This window comes from Protopterus annectens, chromosome 4.part1 (assembly GCF_019279795.1).
Source record: "Protopterus annectens isolate FY-2018-M chromosome 4.part1, PAN1.0, whole genome shotgun sequence".
In the NCBI taxonomy this organism is placed as follows: Eukaryota; Metazoa; Chordata; order Ceratodontiformes; family Protopteridae; genus Protopterus; species Protopterus annectens.
Genome location: NC_056734.1, coordinates 507,961,887 through 507,978,350, shown reverse-complemented (window position 1 = coordinate 507,978,350; position 16,464 = coordinate 507,961,887). Strand labels below are relative to the sequence as shown.

Sequence of the window (16,464 nt, the reverse complement as noted above, 5' to 3'; positions counted from 1 at the left end):
CTCATGACAGTCCATTTAACAAACCCCTAGGTTAAAAAAAAATTTCCTGATCAGCAAAGTACATTTAAAGAATAAATTTAAAATATGGAAGGTTTTTCCACAAAGGGAATGTAATCTGCTCAGCAGGAACAGCACAAGATCTTCAAAAGCCCACAAAGGAATGCCATCTTTGGTGTCAGAAAAGCTCTGAAGGGCTTCACACTCAAACCTGTGTTTTTTGGTTTGAGGATGTGGAAGGGGCCCTGAATCTTTGGAAGCTGTCTGGCTTTGTTATATCCTTGGTATTAATGTAACACATATAGCTGTTACTGTTGCAGCAGTGATCAATGTGATGAACATTAAAAGCTCTGGCTGAATGTGCTGTATATAAATACCATAAGGAGTTTACAGCATGATGCATCTTGGCTTATCCTTCTTTAGAAACGCAGACTTGAATACCTTTGTCTAGTCTTGAATGTGTATCTGCAGCATGTTTTGCTAACTCAGATTACAGATTCTTGTTTGTGTGAATTGATTTGCAGTTACTTCATAGGAAAAGTGAGGCATAAAATGTCTCAGAATTATTGATATTAAAGCACGGTTTCTAGGCTTAATAAAATTTACACTTTATTCTGATTTGTTTTCAGTTTCATCTGTATTAATTTATTTCCATGGTTTATTTCATGTTTTGCAGATTGATTGGAACTTCTGTAATGGTTTGTAAAATAAAAGCAAAATTGCCTTCCTCCTTTCTTCCTCCAGATAGTCCTGCACTTGTAAAGAGGAGTGAACATTTCTGGGAGTGTCCACCAAAATACAAGGATTACTGTATTCGAGGGAAATGTAAATTTGTAGAGGCAGTGAAGGTGCCATCATGCATGTAAGTATTTATATTTTTAACTGGAATATATGACCAAACCAAGTAGTATGCAATCTGTCCCTTGAAGTTGTTCATGCTTTTCTTTCTAGTCAGTTATTTCCATTTTATGTATTTATTTTTGTTGACTGATCATTCTTACTAGGCATGGACTATTTGTCAGGGGAGGCACAAGGTTTCATACTAACTAGAGATAATTTGGCCAGGAAAATGGAGAAAATGCTTTACTCATTTTGAGTTGGTTGCGTATTTGCATCCTGTGTAAAACAGCAGCATATTGCAAACCATGATGGGTCTGCTGAAATGAAGACTGAAGCAAAGGGAAAATTGGGCACTGTTATTACCTGTATTCGGGAATGCAGATTAGATTATACTGCTTTGCTAAAAATGCTTTATGAAGTGGTGTCCCAGACAAAGTGAGGGCTTGCTGGATCAGTTTTGAAGAAGAAAGTACTGTGGGAAGTTTTGCTGACTATTTAGATATTGTAAATAAAAACGTGCCTGATCATGTACCTCAAATGTCCCAAGAAAATGTAATATGCAGGCTTTATGTTTGAATGGTGAAATAGTCAAAGGATTTCTACAAGGAAGAAAGAATCAATGTATGCAGAAGCTGCAGTAGAGCCCCCAGGGGAAAAGCAAAAGACAAAGATGTTTCTGACAGACTTGTGATAGGAGTTAAACATTAACATTATGAGCTGCCTCACTAGGTAAGTCACATACTGTATCCTATCAAGTTGTAGGTCACCATCTATGTCCCTAGAATCCCATTGCTCATATCTAGACCTACTGGAGGCACTCACCATTAAAACAAATACAGTTCATGAGAGAGTTTAACTACCCCATACTCACAGGCGCAGTGATTCCTGGCCTTTATTAAATCAAACACCCTTGACCAGATAGTGTGCACACCCATCAGAGGTTCAAACATATTAGAACTGGTACTCACCAATGTGGGAGAACTCTGCCCCCTCCCCATGTCACATCCTCACTAATGAGGTCGAACTACAAATCTATCTCTTTCAAAATAAAAATCAACTATATAAACTCGGCAAACCCTGTAATTGTTAGGAATTATTCCAAAGCAAACTACGTCTTAAGTGATAAGTTGTCATAATCCAATGCCCCTCCAAACCCAGACAATCTTTATGGAGTTGTTCACAGAGAGCCTGTACAACTATGTAAATGACTTTGTAGAGGCTGCTGTATCTACTGGAAGGAAGCCCAAAACTAACTCTAGAAACAAACCACACTGGTTGAATCTTAACCTAAACAGGGCTATAACAAAAGAAAAAAAGTCATGGCTAAAATCAGGAAGAGCAACTCCCATAACAGATGCTCTCTAAATTAAACTAAACAGGAAATTGAGGACTATTAAAGTCCAACAAGGCCAATTATGCTATCAAGATAGCCTTACAGGCTAAAGGCAACCACAAGGCCTTCTACAGCTATGTTCAAAACCTCAAAGGCAGCACATATTAATGTGCTGAACTTGTGGCCAATAGTGCCACCGTCACAGAGTATAATGACATAGCGAATTTGCTCACTGACAAAATTCAGCTGAAACTTACAAACATAACAGCTATACAAAACTGCTCGGCCCATACAGATCTTCAGAATAGTGGAAGTGGTTTTATTGTAATTAAAAAGTGTGATTTTATATTTGGTATCAGCACAGATTTTATGCATCTAATTTCTGTTGGTTTTATCACAATATGTCATTGCCTATAACATGGGAGTACTTAAATACAGCTGATCTATCTATCTATCTATCTAGCCTTTGTTGAGATGGTATTTAAAATACTAGGGAAAATTTGGCTAGGGCAGTGGGGAACTTCCCCTACTCTTTTTTTTTTTTTTTTTTTTTTATAGGTGCCATTGGATATTTTACATCTGAGCTAACACCAACTCTGGCAGATAGGGCCTCTGTTTTATGTCTCCTCTGAAAGACAACACACTGAGGTGTGCATCACCACTGACATGTTGTTTTGTCTGTTAGCTTCAAAATGAGACTGCAATCAGCATTATGTAACAATGGCTTACTGAGATATTGACAAAAGTATGAAGAATATACTATTTTTCATAATTTAACAACCAAAGAATCTTGTATCTCTTCACCTGTAATAAACAGATATAGTATAACAGTTGATCATTTTAGTAGACTGATGTGAGATGTAAATTAAATTGTTCCTAATGTTCCCGTGTTCCTTTCCAGAGATATAGGCCTACGTGTGAAAAATCTCATAATCTTTAAAATCTGACAAACTGTTATATGTCTGCAGGTGTGGTAGATAACATGTTTTGGTAGGACTTTGGACTTAGTAAACCATGCTCCTTTAGAAAGATATTCACAAGAATATGAACGCTGGTGTAATAATCTGTCAAGTAAATTGGTATATCTCAGTAGCTGGAGCTGCATATACATACTGTTGATCAGTGTGTGGTAGGTCAGTCTCCCAGACTATATCATACTCCTCATGTTCCCAGGCTCTCTTACTTTTCTCATATTAATTTTCATAATATTAAACTGCTAAGTCTCTCCATGTATGCTACATAGATGTCATGCCCCTGGGACAATTTAGTAACTGCTTTAAAACAGTTTTCAAGGACATTAAATTTAAAAGTGTTATTTAAAGGGAATGTATTTGATAATTCTGCCATTTGTAAACGGAGAAGCACTTTTATACCTGTAAGTATACCAGTGTTAACTCCTTTTCATGATGCTTGTGAAGTTGAATTAAGAATGTTATATTCTATGAATGCTAAACATAGGAAATATAATTTAACATATGAGGAATCATTAGCATTAAAAACTCTACAGAATAATACAGATTTGGTTATAAAACAAGCGGATAAGGGGGGTTCTATAGTTGTTATGAACCATGATAGTTATATGGAATCTGAAATTATTGTTGAGAGAAGGAAATACTTTCAAACATATTCCTTCTATGGAAGTCGAGAAATATATAAGTGAAGTAAATATGTTAATTTATGATTTACAATTAACTGGAGATATAGATTTGGACTTATTTAATTTCTTTACCGTACCTTGTCCCATTACACTGCAACTATACGGGTTACCTAAAATACATGTCACTTTTGAGACCTATAGTGTCTGGTAGAGGATGGGTGACTGAGCCTATTTCCATATATTTACAAAGGAAATTGAGTCATTTTCTACCTAGCTGTAGAAATATATTAAAAGACACTATAGATTTCATTTTGAAATTATCCACATGGTATGATACCTTAGAAGGAGAAGAGATACATTAAGGTGAATATTTGCTGGTGACACTGGATATAGTATCACTATTCACAGCGATCCCCAATGAGGATGGAATACAAGCTATAAGAGAATTTTTAGTTAGCAAAGATGTGATGACAGCAAGAGAGAGAGAGAAAATATTTGTGCGCTTTTGGACATAGTTTTATCTAAATATATTTTTTTATTTGATAATGAGTTTTATTTGCAGTTAACTGGGGTAGCAATGGGCACATCTGTGGCCAACACATATCCCAATTTGGTCCTCCATCAATGGGAGACCAAATATGTCTGTAGTACTCTGAATCATTTGAACCACAAGGTCTGCCTGTACCAATGTTTTGTTGATGAATTTTTTATTATTTGGAAAGGAACAATTAATGAATTGTATGAATATATTGAATATTTGAATAACACAACTACCTTTCTTAAATTTAAGATGGAGTATTCTGAAACTACTACTGTACTTTTGGATTTACAATTGGATCTGAGACAAGGCAGCTTAGAGATTAGCATTCATAAGAAACGGGTACAGGCAGGAAGATATATTAATAGATGTAGTATGCATGCCCCACATGTTTTTACAGGAATTATGACAGCACAATTCAGTAGGGTTAGTAGATTAAATACAGATGAGACTGTTTTCTTGACACAATTAGAAGACTTGAAGGAAGAATTTTTATTGAGTGGCTGTGATTATCAACAATTACAAGCGATGAGTGAGAGGGTTATTAGGCAGAGAGCATCGACAGTTAAACCTATTTTTAGGGCCAAGGAGAATTTTGATAGTCCTAATATAAATGTTACTTTAGGTACTGAGAAAATTAGATATATTATGACATATAATGATAAAACACCTAGTGTAAAATGAATCATACAGAAAAATTGGTTAATATTAATGGCTTCACCTGAACTTAAGGAGATACTAGGTGTTGAGCCATATTTCTCATATAAGAATATGAGAAATTTGAAAAGTAAATTGTGCTATAAAGACTTTAACTCTCAACACATACCATGGTTAGATATGAGGGTAGGCACTTTTAGTTGCAGGGACTGTTCTTGTTGCACTGATATTTTAGGCATAGGTAGTGATATATTTAGACATCCGACCACAAATGTGGCCTATAGGTTTGAAGTAACAGCAAATTGCACTATTGTTAATGTGGTTTATTTGGTGACTTTTATTCAGTGTCCTATGTGGGTAAAACCACTAGAAAGTTAAAGGAACGAATTATAGAACACAAAAAAGATATACGGAGGAATAACGATAAAAATGCGTTAAGTAAACACATTTCTGACACTGACAGTAGTCACAAGTTAGGGTAATAGATATAGTTTATAGATGTAATTGGGGTGGTGATTTAAATAATCTTCTTGAAACAAAAGAATATGAGTGGATATTGAGACTAGCTGCAGATGCCCCACCTGGCCTTAATACTGCTATTACTTTAAAACCTATTTTAGTAAAATTACAGAATACTAGATACTAAATATTTTTGAAGAATTATAAGAAATTTTTTAATATATTTTTATATTATAATTCCTTTAGATAGGTATTATATTTATACTGTATTGTACATGAGTGCATTTATTTAATTTTTATTAATTTTTATTAGGTTTGTTATAGTTATATATGTATTCTGTTCTATATACTATCACGATTGGTTGGCTGTAGTCATGTGATAGATGTGCTCCTATTTTAAAAGCTTGATCGTACTGAGTTTAATGTGTTTTAGCATTGAGAAAGGGCAAAGACCTGAAAGCTTTGTTTGCTTATTAAAGACGGTTTCTTGACGTTTGGATCTTTTGTTATGTCCCTGAGACCAAACGGGTAAGTACTGATGCTGGCATCTAAATAAGACTATTACCTATCATTTCGCCTTACTCCCTTATACAGGTATTCAGAAAAATATGAAAAAATTCATAACTTTAATAAACTACCTAAAAAGTACTTGTATTTCAACATCCTACACACTTAAGAAAAATGTTTATCTCTAACCTCCACAATGTCACGATACTCCCTTCCTCGTACACTAAAATCCTCGGGCAGATTCCTTGCTACAGTGTAAAAAACAAAAACTTATAAGATAATGCTCTCTGCTCTTCCTCCCTGTTCAAATACTAGAATTATCTCCTTATCTCTTTATGAAACTAAAAACACCTCACATTTTACCTCCTTTACCTCTTTGTGAAACTAAGAACACATCACATTTTAAATCTCTACCAAAATAACGCTTCATGGACAATTGGATTTGCTACTGTTGTTCTCCACCTGGGGAGCCAACTCCCCAAATTCAGTGTTTCCTTCCCCACAGCTAATCTATCTTGTCTGTATCATATCACATTTTCAGTATTTATAAGTAGACTTTAGTGATCTTAAGTGTTGAGTCAGTTTTTCTTTTTCTGTTCGGATTATAATTTTTTGATAAGTTTTTATTAGTCTGCTTTTAAGATTGTAAAACCCTTCTTGGAACTTTTCTTTCTGGGTCTATGTTTCAAAGGGGCTTTGCCCATTCAGATTTTCCCAGTAAACAAAAGGAAGCAAGTAAATTAATGCAATTTAAATAAAAATGTTAATAGGTTACCTTAGAGAGATTTTAAAAGTATGACATGTAATTTTTATAATTTCAAAAATGTGTGTAATCCTGTGTGCTACATATACTTCATAACTGACATCAGGTTGTAAGTTTTGCTGCCTGTTTCCAAGTGATGCCTTACCAATCAACTTGCCACAGTCCTTAGACATTTATTCACCAAAAATATGAGCAGTATCATAATTTTAATAATTTAAGTAATGCACAGGCAGTTTTATCTTTGCAGGGATGGCACATACACAAAGCATATTGTTCTTCTGTGATATACCAAGTGTTTAGAAATCTAAATATATTTATTTATTATTTTACTGTTGGCAGACAAAGATAACGTTATTCTCCATCATATGTTGTTTATCAGGATGACTTCCAGTGCTGCCATCACATCAGTATGGTCATTACCCAAGAATATATGTAGTTCTTTGCTGTTTAGGTGAACTCCAGTTGCATACAGGAGCAATGATGTATCCTTACATGATTGTCATTCTACACAGCTGTGCATCAGTCCATGCCTGAAGCTGTTTTGTAGTCCCCTGGCCTTGTTATACTGCCTGCCGAGTGTTCCTGTGTCTTCAGTGCTGGCAAGGGATGATGTCTGACTGTGTAAAACATACTTAACATGACCATGTTGTGTTCAAAATTGGCTTTATGTGAAACCTCAGCTCTCCAAAGGATGTGTGAGCACATCATTCACTCCAGTATGCAGCACAGTAATGTCAGTCTGTGGGTGCACTTTTTCCATTTCACTGCAGATGTATTTTAGCGATGATCCACTAGATCTGCCTGCTGGATGCGGGGAAGCTCAAGCTCTGGGGAGGGTGACTTTTTTTTTTTTTTTTTAAGAACACCTGTATTAAATGATCTGATTTTAATGTCCAATATGAGTTTAGCATCTATACTAAATAATCACATTTTAACATGCAACATAAATTTACATACATTAATCAAAAAAAGAAACCATAATAGTTCCTTTTTAATAGTAGTGCATAATACATACATTTGTTTTAACAATTTTCATTCCCTTAAACCTCACTTCACTTCCAAAGCATTATTTTGTATGTATTCTTCCCTCATATGCCACTTATTTCTATGAAATATATGCTCCTTTACATTTTCTAAAGATCCCACTTCCTGTTACCTTGAATCCTGTACAATATACACAAAGTTAATTATGGTTGGTATAGATTTTGATTTCTATTTAATAATAATTACATTTTTGGCCACCATTAGCATTGAACTTTGTAGTGTGTAGGCAGTTTAGATCCGATATTCCAGATGAAAAGAATCACTTCCTTGATTATTACCATTTCTTCCTCTATTATTTCCATGAAAGTACTCTCTCAATTATAAAAATCTGCCAGCTTGTTACATTCCCAAAAAACCTGTTCACATTTTCTGCTTTCTTCCCCATCACATCTCCAACATTTTTATGCACCAAATCCCAAGTATGCTTGGGATATAAAAATACATATGCAAGCACTTCTATGCAAAAATCCTAAACCTTCTGGAACCCTAAAATGTTATTCCTATTGTTCCTGTGTAACTTGACTTTCCATATTTTTTCTCAGTCTTTTCCAACAACTCTGATTATTATAGCTAATAAGAAATAATTATATAATCTACCTAATATTCCTTTTTAAATTGCATCTTCTGTTCTAGACTCAATTTAAAAAAGGAGCATGTCTTTCACTTAACTCTCCCCTATGCCTTTGAATTTGTCTGTACTCTGTTATCAGTCTAGACTCCTGCTTAGCCTGATCCTGCTCTGTTAGCTTTCACCTCAAGTTATTTGCTGCTAATACTTTGGTTACTTTGCTAATTTTCTTCATTAAATTCCAGCCCCATTGCCTATTTTCTAAACCCCCTATTTGCAGACTTCTTGATGGTAAAAAACCCTTTCGGCATTTTTATGCTGGCTTAGTTCTTTGAATATTTTGTGCTACTTTATGAATATTATATTCTGTATTATTATTACTGTTCTCATTAAGGACATATAACCACTCTTCCTGCCTCTTGACAACGCCTACCCCATTTCATCATCAGTCTTTTTTACTTTGATTTATCACTTTGTGCTTAAGTTATATGTATGAGCCTTAACTGTTCATTTAAGTGCCACCTCAAATCAGATAACACTAAAGCAGCTTGTTCTATGGAGTGAATCAACTTTGCCTTCTTCCACTCCCAAATACGTTCCCTCAACTGCTTGATAATTACATCCACAACCTTTCCTCTGGTTGATAAAATATACCTGAACTATATGTGACATCCTGCTCTGGGCCAGTAATCAAGGATCCTTAATTGCTCACTATGAACACCAGTGAGGGACATTCACTTGGGACAAAAAACAGATGCACACAGTACTTCCAGATGCAGCTCTCTGCACCAAGCACAATTTCTCTTAAGAACACACAGGGAACACACTTAATCCAGGGTTTGGATTCCTTCTCTGTCTCCAGGTCCCCAATAGGTCTCCCCACTGCACTGATACAGCTGTAGAGTTGAGTCCTCAGCTGAGTGTTCCAAGGCAAGTCCTCCACTACCCTCTCTGTGAAACTAGTGCTGTGTGTCCCTGCTCCAAGTAGCTGACACACACACACTTTCAGATTTACCTGGGAAAGGCTGGCACAGATTTACAAGCTATCTCCAGACTCTAACAAAATTCCACTGCCACCAGAATACTCAAAAGCCAGCTACTCTAAGCCTCTCACAGGAGTACCTAATTATATTGAGTAAAATTAATAGTAATACAAAGGGTAGTGTTTGACCAATGCAGCAGGGCTTTCAGGAGTGGCCATAGTGTCACCAAATAAATAGGAGTACTCTCAAAGTTTAAAATATTCTGCAAAAAAACAGCCACAATGAAAAGTTTAAATATATTTAATAATAAATAATAAAGAACACGAAAGTACTAAATATCTATTTACAATAAACACCAGAGTTTCAGTAACAGGCAATATTAAAAATAAGCCAGATGGATAGATTCACACAATTACAGAAAAACAGTACTTAACTAATCTCACTATATTTTCCTGACTTATCTAAAGAATTACTCTTCCCTGGTTACTTAATAAAGCAAGACAAGATGAATTGGGGTAGGGATCCTTGTTTGTCAGGTTTCAAAAACAGACTGCTGTGGGACTTCTGTCTCATCTAGTATTAAGTACACAAGCACGTGCTTGTGTACTTCAGCTGTTTGTTACTTGGTTTTCTAAAGCATGTCATCTAGTATTAAAACATAATCTCAGTGCTAGATTACAAAATGACATCACACACATCTAGTCATCTGACTCTGGTTCCCACACTACCCTCTTTACTAGAAACTGAACCAGAATTTAACATGTGTTACCATACACACAGAGCTTTGCTGAGATGTAAACCTGTTTAACCTTCCCTTATTTACTTGACTCTGTTTACCTGCTAATCTCTCAGTACTAACTCCAGTCCTCCTTTATAATATATACAACTTTAGACTTGCTATATTTAACTGACCTATCCTGTTGATATTTTCTTAATTTTAGATGTTTATTGAGTTTCTTTATTTACCTGACCTTGTCGTGTTGAGATTTTCGTTGTATATGTGATGAGTTTGTTAGATAGTTATGTAATTGAGCTTCCTCCCTTTGTTAATGTATTGTACTAGCATTTTTTTTACTAAATTCTCTTGGAGCTTATCTCCCCGGGCCTCTACTGAAAATGGACATATATCCAGTTAGACTAGCCCGGTCAACAAATGTAAAGTAAAATAAAATAAAATAAAAAATGTATTGTAGCATCTGGAAGGTAAAAAAACCCTTTCAAAACTTCCGCCCTTCCAGGGTAGCAATTAGTTCACCCGTAAGGACAATACTGAAGGATTCTTAGGCCTGGTTTTCGCAGCTATTTCATCTCTGGTTGCAGTCAGAACTGTAAGATACAGTCTTTATTGCCTAAACCAGGTAATTTAATTTCAGACTATTTTTCAAAGTTAGCTGGACCAAGATTAACCTCTTCTCTTCAGTATCCTCTGTTACAATACATTCATTTTAACAGTTAAATACACAGTCTGACATACAGGTGTATTTCTTTTCTATCCAGCAGGACCCACTGTTGGTACATTTTTAACACAAGCAGCTTTACAAATGCATTTTCAACACAAACATCTGTACAAATCAGTTTGATATTAAAATGATATACAATTCTTTACAAAACTTCAGCTCTCTGTACTGGCATATGTTACACATCCACTGCCCTACTTTTCTTGGCATAGCTGGCAATACCTCCCATCATCACACTATACATAAGACTAAATAGACTGAATGCATTTTCAGTGCTTCTTTATTACTACCCATCTCCAAAATAGAGCTTTCAGGTTCTTATTTTTTGTATTTTCTGTTTAGTCTCTCCCCACATATCCTTATTTTATTGTAGCAGAATATTTTCTAATACATGTACTTAAATGTTTCATATACCCGTTAATAGATTTTTGTTTTATTTTATATCCTGAAAAGACACAAACTTGTCTGGAAGTCTTCTCATCAAAATATCATTTTCTGGATTTGTAAAGCTTTGCAAATAAGGCTGTCTTGTTTTTTTTCCCCCCTTAATTACTAAACAAGTTATATCATTGAATTTGTGAATTCCTTATTTTCTTTGCTAACAGTGCTAAATGTAAAGTAAATAACCGAGCAGAAAGAATACTTCCTTGCCTGGTATCACATTTCAAATACAGCTTGTCAGACAATAGCCCTCCCACCTTAATTCTTGTCATTGTGCCTTCGTATAGCCTTATTATTAACTCTTATTATTATATCAGGAATTGCATAAGCTACCATTGCCCAGCTCATAAAATCTCAGCTGTCTCTATTGAATGCTTTGTCTGCATCAAGGCTCACAAGCAATAGTAGCATTTTGTTGCACTCTGCTTCCCTCTAGACCATCATCATTCTGTTATTAAATGTTTGCCTCCCCACCACAAAATGACGGAGATCTGTATCTGTCAGTTTTGGTGGAACATCTTTGCCATTCTCTTAGCCAGTATGGACATAAAGATTGCAAGTTAGATATGAAGAGTCATTATCCTCTTTCAGTAGTAGTAGTATAGCCACCGCTGCTTCCTCCTGAGATGATGGCACTTCTTCCTTTTTAAAATGTTGTTAAACAAAGCCTACCAGATCTTTGTCAGTTTCTTCCCTCCACAGAAATATTTTCTGCTTCTGGGGACTTCCGTGTCTTATCTATTTGTCAGTCCACATCTTCCTGTAATGATGGCATAACTAAGTCTTCCATAAATATTTTTGTTATTAGTGTCATTTCTTGGTTTCCCCAGACCTGTGCTTTATAAGTTTTTTTTAATTTCCGGAATATCTCTAATGGATCTATTGGCCCTTTGGGTTTAGTTTGTTTTCTTGTTAGAAGCTCCCTGCATTTTATTTAGTTATTTATATGTATATATATATATATATATATATATATATATATATATATATATCCGCATTTGTTTACTGGGAAAGTCTGACTGGGCAAAAGAACCCATTGTCAGTGGAGATAGAGTAAAGCTTTACAAATATAAAAATTAAGCAAAAGTAGATCATAATATCAAAATACAGTATAATGTGTACATGCAGTTGTAGGAAGCATAGAACAGCGTGCAAATGTATGTAAGTAAAAGATAACTGCAATTATGAAAAAACACAATATTAAAGTTGGACTTGCATTTTAGAAGAAGTAATGGATTAAGCACTGCAGAGTTTCTTAATTAAGCAAATATATGAAGTAGAGAAGGTGCAGTTATGGAGAAATATAGGGTCTTTATTAGAACATCGAATATTTAACGGTTCGAATCACTAAAGGTTGACCTTTAGTGATCGAACTGTTAAAACATCGAATGTTTGCAAAAAGAAATTAAAAAAAAAAAAAAAAAAAAACTAAAAGGTGTAGGTGGGAGGCAAGCCTCCCTGCACCCCCCACATCCCCTGCTACTTAAATATACCAACTTCAAGACCGCACTACATTGAAGTAAACGGAAATCTCCCCTTACGGAGATTTCCCTTTACCTGTTCGATGTTCTGCAGTTTCGCTATTCTCGTGTCGACAGTGTCAGATTCGACATTGTCTGCTTTTGAGAATTTAATATAGACCCGAAATATATATAGACCTCTAAGGGGAATAAGATGAGTTAACATTTAGAAAATTAAATCAATAAAGTTGACTGCAACTCTTTCTGTTGTCTTTTGCCCTAGGTTGCTGTGCCAAAAATGTTCACACTGTAGTGTTATAATTTCTTGCTTATTATCCAAATGCTCTCTTTATTTCCTGTAGAGCTATACACTTTCTCCTCCTCTTGTTTTGTGAATTTCCTCTCCTTTTGCCATACTTTAACCTTTGATGACCCTGTAAATAATTCCTGTCAATTCTTTCCCATATCTATTTCAATCATGGTTTTATGCTTTTAAAGTCCATTTTCATTTAATTCTACTCTTAGCAATTATTTCAGAGGGATAGCTTATCTATTTAATTTTACTTTTTACCCATATCTTAAATTCCTCTCTTCTTAAAAGATGAGTAGGAAAGTCACGGTGTCTCATTTTTAAATCATTACGCTGCATCATATGAATTTTTATTTGTGCATGATCTGATGTTAATGGACAGGTCACAAATATTTCCGTTAAACATGCATGCATGCTTCTGTGAAATATAATTTCTATCCAGTGTAGCCCAGTTTTGTCTGGGGGAATAGCATGTATGTTCTGCGATGCTAATACTAACTTTACATCCTCTATACCAAATATTCTCATGTATATTTTTGAGAAATATGTTAATGCTGATATTCAGTTATTCAACAGGTGTATTAAAGAGGTAATAGTATTTATAATTTGTTGCCTTCTTTGTGCATGCTGTATTCCTGTTGCCTATCCACAATGTAGTCAGTTATTTGAATATGAATAGGTTGTGTTTTTCTTTGGGGCACACCCACATTCTTCATGCATGTACACTCACATATACAGCAGCAAATGAAGGTGGTCAGCAGTCTGGCTGTGATCTGATTAGTCCCATTAGTTAATTCTACCATTAGGCAGCCATGAATGTAGTATATATGGTACAGATAGATAATTGCATTGTGAAGGAAAAATGACAGCAAGCTATGTGTACCTATGGCCATATGCAAAAAGAAAAGCAGAGGAAGGACTGCCACGCTTCTTAGTTGAACAGGACAGATAGGTGGGCTTATGTAAATTTGGACATCAAGAAGTGTTCCATATGTGTGCTGACTGCTCAGCCTACTCAAAGCAGTACTAACTTTGGCTGCCCACTGTTAGCAGTCTGCTTTACCTCTGCGTTATCTTTTTCCATGTGACCTGTTACAAAGGTAGATGGCCCTTTGCTGATTGCAACACTCTGTGGTGATATGGGCAAAGTCAGTCAGTATGACTATCCACTGCTGCCGCTTGGTTGGCAGGCATATCTTGCATTACATAGTCTAAGGATGCAGCACTACATTCACAAAACAAACATGCCCACATCACTTACCAAAACAGCTGACTGTGTTTATGCATATCCTGGACAGGTACACTGTCACACTACAGTGAAAGGTTTGCATACCTACTGCTACACCTGAACACTGCAAGTAGGTAGGCTGGTTTGTTTCGCAATGCGATATATAGGATTATTTAATTGGCAAGACATCTGTATTCATGTTCCTTCCCAAAGCATTTGACATGTAGATTTTGGATATTTGTCACCCCAGGAAGGCTTGAAATGCATCCCTTTTATTGCAGTTTGTGGTGCTTTATATAATTTAACAGGGAAGTGGTAGTCAGGCTAAATACAGTTTATGGACTGTTGGCCGATAATCTTGGTGCACCTCTTCCAATTGGCAAATAAATGAATTCCCAGCTTCCCACAAAAGTGCAGTTGAGTTGCAAGGATAATGGATATAGTACAGGAAACATGGCAGTGATTTTGCTAGGGCCATGTCACACACAAAACAGAATGTGTACAGCCACCACTTTGGATGTTTTTGCAGGTAGGATAATGTATAGCTGAAGAGCTGTGCCCAACTCATTCTTGTAATGGTTGTGTATGTTTACAACAGATAGACAAAGAACTTTTGCTCTTGTCCCGCTATGTTTTCTCCTGTGGGTAATGGAGACCAACAAAAATCTGTATTGTTATCCTTCCATTTCAAGTACCTATGAGTTATTTTGAGTGCTCACTCTGTTAAATGCTTGGGGGCCACCTTCTCTGTTGGTGCACATGATTGTGCAGCAGTACAGTTTAGCCTGCAGAAGTTTCTGTCCATCTGGTTATCACTTGCCCCTCTTTATGCTGGACCGTCTCTATTTTGAGTGTTTCATCTAGGAAAGATTTGAAAAATGGCAAATGTCCTGAAGCTTTAGAGCAAAGAAAATTTCCAAAATGGTCTCTGATATTTGTATAAAACAATGTTGAATCTGAATATGTTATTAAATAACAGAAGCAGTTAAAATTCTGCATGAGTGAGCTTTTATTTTGACAATAAAGTGAAAGTCTAGTCCTTTGAAGTGGTTGTGCAAATGCTTTGTACCACAAAATGTTGCATCTCCAAAAACTCTCTCACTTTATGCATATGAAAAGGTGGCAACCCAAGCTGGGCAAGGGTGTCAGATGTAAAGAAGTTATCAAAGTAAATGTGTTGCTTATTCCTTGTCAACTCCATCATCAATGCTGTGATGACAGGGTGTTCCAGGGTGAGCTGAGTTTGGTATTCCATCCCACCAGTGTACACCTGACATTCAAGGATGTAGCTATTGTAGACATCTGTAAGTATCCATACCTTTGTCATAATTCTTGGGCCTGCCATGTATGTACTGCTTAGACCTCCTCTGACTGTGGAATCTAACCATTGCCCTTTCAATAGCTACCTGATAATTCAGGTTGCACTATGTCCTGCATGCATGAACTATATCATTGAGTATGGGGTCCATGTAGTGCAGCTTGTCATGGCCATTGGAGTTAAGTACCAGATTCAGACAGTTATTATTTCAGTGAAAATGCTGCATTTTTTCAGACTGTTTCCTTCGCATGTACTGTGCTGTGAGAAGCAATCCATATAATCGGTATATTTCCTAGTGCTGCTTGTACTCTGGAACTGAAACTATAGCCATCTAAATGTGTAAATCATAAACTGTGCATATATGTTTTTAGCACATACTATAGTCCAGCACTCGTGAACCTTGTGTGCTACAGCCTGGTTAAGTGTGAAAAACCAGTTAATTTCACTGGCAGTTATGCTGCAGAGTTTCTGTTCAGACGTCAAACTTATGAAGTTCTTCTCTCCCTTTTCTGGACCAAGGATGGTCACAGGGCTGACAATGCCCACAAAGTCATAAATTATTATGGCTGTTAGCCATTTATTCCCTATGGTGTCTTTCTGTACTGTGCATGTTTTATGTACTATACTGGACAAACTGTTTAATTCCAATTTTATTGTTTGGTACCTGCAAAGCTGTGTCTGTGTCCTTTACTGGTGCCATTCACAACAGTCATCTTTTGATGGGGTACAGAGGTATACACACTTATCAGATTTGGTCAGATAACTGTTTACTTGCAGTTGTTTTTGACTAAGTTGATCAGAAGCTGGTCTTCATTTAATTCCACAGAATCACTGTTGCATATTAGTACAATGGGCATCTGGTTACACATGCAGTGGACTTCAGGTGATGTCCGTTACACTTGCCCTGCATTTTCTTCCACGTTGCTAGTGGCAGTTCATTGTCATAAGTTCTTTCTACAGCTGG

At 36.0% G+C, this 16,464-nt stretch overlaps 1 protein-coding gene across 3 annotated transcripts in view; it reads left to right on the top strand.

Moving 5' to 3' along the window:
• The window catches only part of LOC122800942 (probetacellulin-like), a 717,852-nt gene that overhangs the window by 353,076 nt on the left and 348,312 nt on the right, over positions 1 to 16,464 (top strand). For all 3 annotated transcript variants that reach the window (XM_044070325.1, XM_044070324.1, XR_006364659.1), the window contains one exon: positions 742 to 859. In XM_044070325.1, coding sequence (XP_043926260.1) covers positions 742 to 859 — 118 coding nt within the window. The remainder of the gene's footprint in view (positions 1 to 741; positions 860 to 16,464) is intronic.